We start from the raw sequence: 4,212 nt of genomic DNA, 5'->3' as shown, positions 1-4,212 counted from the left end.
GGACGATTAGACAAGGTTTCAGTGTCACATCTATGAAAGTGTATAAAACCTATTCACTCTCAAAGCTTGTATATAGATGAATGAGATTGAAATCCAAAAAAAGATTCAAAGAGAAAAAGAGAGAAAAGAAAATTTAAGATTTCTTATTATGAATTATCTTGAAAATAGGTATAATACTATCAAAATTTAAATAAGACTAATTTACCCTTACTTCAAAAAAGAAATAAAATAATGATAATATAGTAACTAAATAAATAAGAGATATATTAATTAAATACATAATTCTAATATACTAACTACATATATTAATAAGCATTCCCACGTATATCTCTCAATATTGTTTCCTTGAGATACTCTAAGATTCTACCCATGCCATTTCTCTTAAAGTCATATCCTTAGGTCATTGTTTAATATCTCATAGTCCATTATTGTGTGTTGACTCATTTCCCTTGAAGTCATATCCTTCCGCACATATTATTAACTGAATGGAGCAGTAAAACAAATATAACATAAGAAATCAAACTTAATTATTTTGAAACCCAGAGAAACTAGGTGCTACATATAATGTGTCCATCTCACCTTATTACAATGATGTATTACATATTACTCCTTCACCTTATTATAATGATTTATTAGATACGGGACGTTAATCAACTCATCCATTTGGTTATATTATAGGGTTAATGAAGAAAGCCGCAATGTTATTCTTCATCACTTTCCCAACATGTGTGTAACTGTCTTGCTCTTTGTAAATGACATCCGCGGCTCGTGTAAGATTGAGAACACGAGCAAGGAGAGGCATTGGAACAGCAGTAGGTTTGAGGCATTCCTGGTTAATATCCATCCATGCATTCTCAATTTGCTTTCGAAACTCACTGTATGCCTGTTCTTCAGAGACACCATATTGCTTCATGTAACATTCAATGGCTGAGGCCACATGCTCTCTCTTTTGCTCAAACTGCATGTATAATACAAAAGTTGAGAAAAAACAAGCGTGTTATATTCTTCCCATTTGAAACACATATTCTGCATACCTTATGTGATGAGATGTCATCCATGAGCCTTGCAATAAAATTTGAAGATGACATAATCTTAGGATCGCTGGTCACCCAATCAAAGGCCTCCTTTGTTGCTATTTCTCCCATTCCCACCAAGGACGTGGTTGCAAGCATGCAGTATCCAGAGCTTACTAGTGCAACACGCAAGTACTCTTCGATTGTTGGCACGTGTTCTTCATGTAACCATTTGGCCTCAGCAAAGTAAGCTCGAACTTGATTCTTCATCTAAAAAACATTCATCCAAGTTATATCTATGTATATATGAGACCATATAAAATATCATCAATGCAAAAGGTGGGGATCCGGAGTTAAAGATGTCCTACTACTTCTTTGGCATAGTGAACCCGATATTGGTTTCCTTCTTTCTCCATCTCTTCCTCGATTTCTTTGTACACATCTAAGAGTGCCGCATAGCAGAGTTTCATGTATTCTGGAAGCTGATCTATGCTGTTAATATCCCACCTGAAAATAAAATAATGAGCCTCGATTTAGGTATATATAAATACAAATATTATACACAATCAAGGTTGGTAATGTGCAAGTAGCAAACCTCTCAATGGCTTCTGTGAAGAGCTTGAGTTCTTCAGGATTACCATATGCATCATAGATATCATCTAGAATGGATGTCATAGCAATTACTTTGGTTAGAATTCGTCTAGCCCGTAAGTATTGAGGCTCAAAATACACCCCAAGTATCCAGAAGTAGCCTTCAACCAATCTGTCTCGTGCAAAAGGTAACTTTGTAGCAAAGTCTAATTCTTTCCACCACCTAAAATTCATTAACATGATCAGCATACAGGAAAGTGATAAGAATGGCCAAGTACATGTGGGGTGATCTAAAAACCAACCTTGCAAGATTGCTTAGCTCTTCCCTGTGCAGTGACTGCACTAGATTGAAATCTAATTTTGCCAGCTCTAGTAAAGTTTTATCATGGAAAGCTTCATCTTGGTAGACGGATATATACCATCTTGCCTCTATCCTCTCCAAACCTTTTCTAATGGGCCGGTTCAGGGCATGAACAACTTGTTCTGCAAGAGGATATCCTAAACTTTCTACCATGGCCTTGAGGTGAGTGGTGGTGAAAGTAAGTGCTTCTGCAAGTATGTCCTCTCCATGAACCCTGAGATGTGCAGCTTCATACAAGCCTAGCAGGCCTCGTACATTTGTGATCAAAACTTCCTTGAATCTACCTCGTTCATCCGTAAACTTTTTTAATATACCTACACAAACATCACCAGTACTTGAACATAAGATTTAAATGATAAGAAGGTTGAATATAATTTTTTCTTATTCAGTGATAATTAATCCTTAGTCTCTTACCACATGAAATACTGTATCCTTGTTGCCTTAGTAGTCGAAATCCAAGAGCAACATTATAGAGATCACCATCAATATCATTGAGGTCATGAAAACTCTCATAAATATGTTGTAACGCTTCTTCTATCTCTTGTTCAAAGTGGTATGCCACCCCAAGCCGTTGCACTGCATCAATGAAGTTCAGCAATAGGGAATGGTTAGCAGTAGCAGCCGTTAATTTCCTTTTCACTTCCTTTTTCAGATCCTCAATCTGCTCCACTTTGCAGGCACGTGTAACCTAGACCAACAAATTTTATCATCCAACATCAAGAAAAATAACTTCTAAATAAGTATATAAACATAATTTCATTGAATTACCTTGTCTTCAGGGGTGTAGGTGATAAATTGGTCACCCCAAATGTTGGGGTGAAAATTTGTCACGGGACGATTTTTGGGTTTAGGAATCTGGGCTAGAGAACATGCTGAGACTTGAGTAGACATGTTAATTCCTTGGGACAGTGACAGAACAGCACTATACCTTGAATGATGAATTGGTAAGTATGAGAGAAATAGCTTGGCAAGCTCCATATTATTTATAGGGCAGCACTGGCATTCAGTGCACGGTTGTATGCAGTTGAAAAGTATGTGGAATTTGGTTTGGTTTTGGGGCCCATGATTTGGAAGGGCTGTGCACAGAAGAGACTGATGGTAAGAAAAGTATTGGTCTTCTAGAGCTTGTGTGAAGAGGCGGCCTAGACTTCCTCTACACATGAAGTTCACATGTTTAAATTTAAAAAGCATGCTTATATTTAGTACGTATTATTGTGTACAAATTAAGGCCATTGAGGTCACTTCACCGTACGAAAACCATTGAATGCATGTAAGAGTGTGAAAATATATATATCTAAAAAAAAGATAATTAATTTTTACTCAAACAGTTCTTATGTTATTATTATATCAAAGTTTGAATGAGTTAAAATTCGACTTGTATTAGAAAATACCAATAAAAAACTTTAGAGTTTGAGTTTAATTTAACCTCAGTCCAATTTCTCATATCAAATCAAATTAGACATGCTACTATCGAGGACTAATTCTACCCTATTCATAGCATCCTCCCATTTTTTTAAATATTAAAATAGTTAAATTATAAAATAAGTACACCTCATTATATAATAAGTTTGACTGAATAGATGTTTACTAAATGAAAATAATGATTTAATATAACTTAATTATTGATTTTAAATAATACAATTAATTTAAAGTAGAAAATCAAAATAAATAATTTTTCTAATTCTGAAATATTATTTGGTTTAGTACTTATAGGATTTTATTTTTTGATATTAATTAAAGTAAAACAACATTATAACTTAGAGTAAATTTAAATAATAAATTTTAAGTTAATGATTTACATATAATTTAATTTAAATTAAAATAATAATTATGTACAAAAATATTTTATTTGATTTATATTACATTCATTTGAGTGATAGGAAGACTAATTATAATGTTTAGGAACTAGTTGAAAACATTTTGGATTCATTGATTATTTAAAACTCTTATAGTTTTATTGGAATTTATTAAATAATGTCACATGACTACGTTAAAATTTCATACAGAAATTAATAGAAAAAGGAGATGTAAACTGCAATATTAAGGGAGTTCAATTATTGATGGGTGAAGAATCAATTATTATGATAAGGTGGAGGAACGATTTTCATGTGATGAATTGCTTAGCTGGTTACATACGTTTCCTCTAGGGTCTGGATAGTTTAATTTGACTCACATAAAGTAACTTTTTATTTTTTTATTATTGTCATTATAAATATTCAAAATGAAGAACATGTTTGTAAGGACATT

The 4,212-nt window shown here is 33.3% G+C and overlaps 1 protein-coding gene across 1 annotated transcript; it reads right to left on the bottom strand.

Annotated features, from left to right (window-relative positions):
- Positions 1–667: 667 nt before the first annotated feature.
- Positions 668–2,943, bottom strand: LOC100256880 (valencene synthase-like). Its single transcript, NM_001281095.1, has 7 exons — positions 2,734–2,943; positions 2,380–2,653; positions 1,907–2,279; positions 1,609–1,827; positions 1,382–1,520; positions 1,035–1,283; positions 668–958 (listed from the first exon to the last, which is right to left on the bottom strand). Exons 1-7 carry the CDS (start codon positions 2,941–2,943, stop codon positions 668–670), a joined length of 1,755 nt encoding a protein of 584 aa, NP_001268024.1.
- Positions 2,944–4,212: the final 1,269 nt, after the last annotated feature.

Source organism: Vitis vinifera, chromosome 18, assembly GCF_030704535.1.
Source record: "Vitis vinifera cultivar Pinot Noir 40024 chromosome 18, ASM3070453v1".
Classification (NCBI taxonomy): domain Eukaryota; kingdom Viridiplantae; phylum Streptophyta; class Magnoliopsida; order Vitales; family Vitaceae; genus Vitis; species Vitis vinifera.
The sequence above is the reverse complement of the archived record's forward strand: the minus strand, read 5'-3'. Positions and strand labels throughout refer to the sequence as shown.

What these genes read in the sequence shown, in the direction of transcription:
- LOC100256880 (NM_001281095.1), bottom strand. Translation starts at nt 2,943, where the DNA reads ATGGAGCTTGCCAAGCTATTTCTCTCATACTTACCAATTCATCATTCA. An exon ending in GAGCTAAGCAATCTTGCAAG is followed by an intron (nt 1,828 to 1,906) that starts GTTGGTTTTTAG and finishes AATGAATTTTAG; the next exon opens with GTGGTGGAAAGAATTAGACT. An exon ending in ATGACATCTCATCACATAAG is followed by an intron (nt 959 to 1,034) that starts GTATGCAGAATA and finishes TTATACATGCAG; the next exon opens with TTTGAGCAAAAGAGAGAGCA.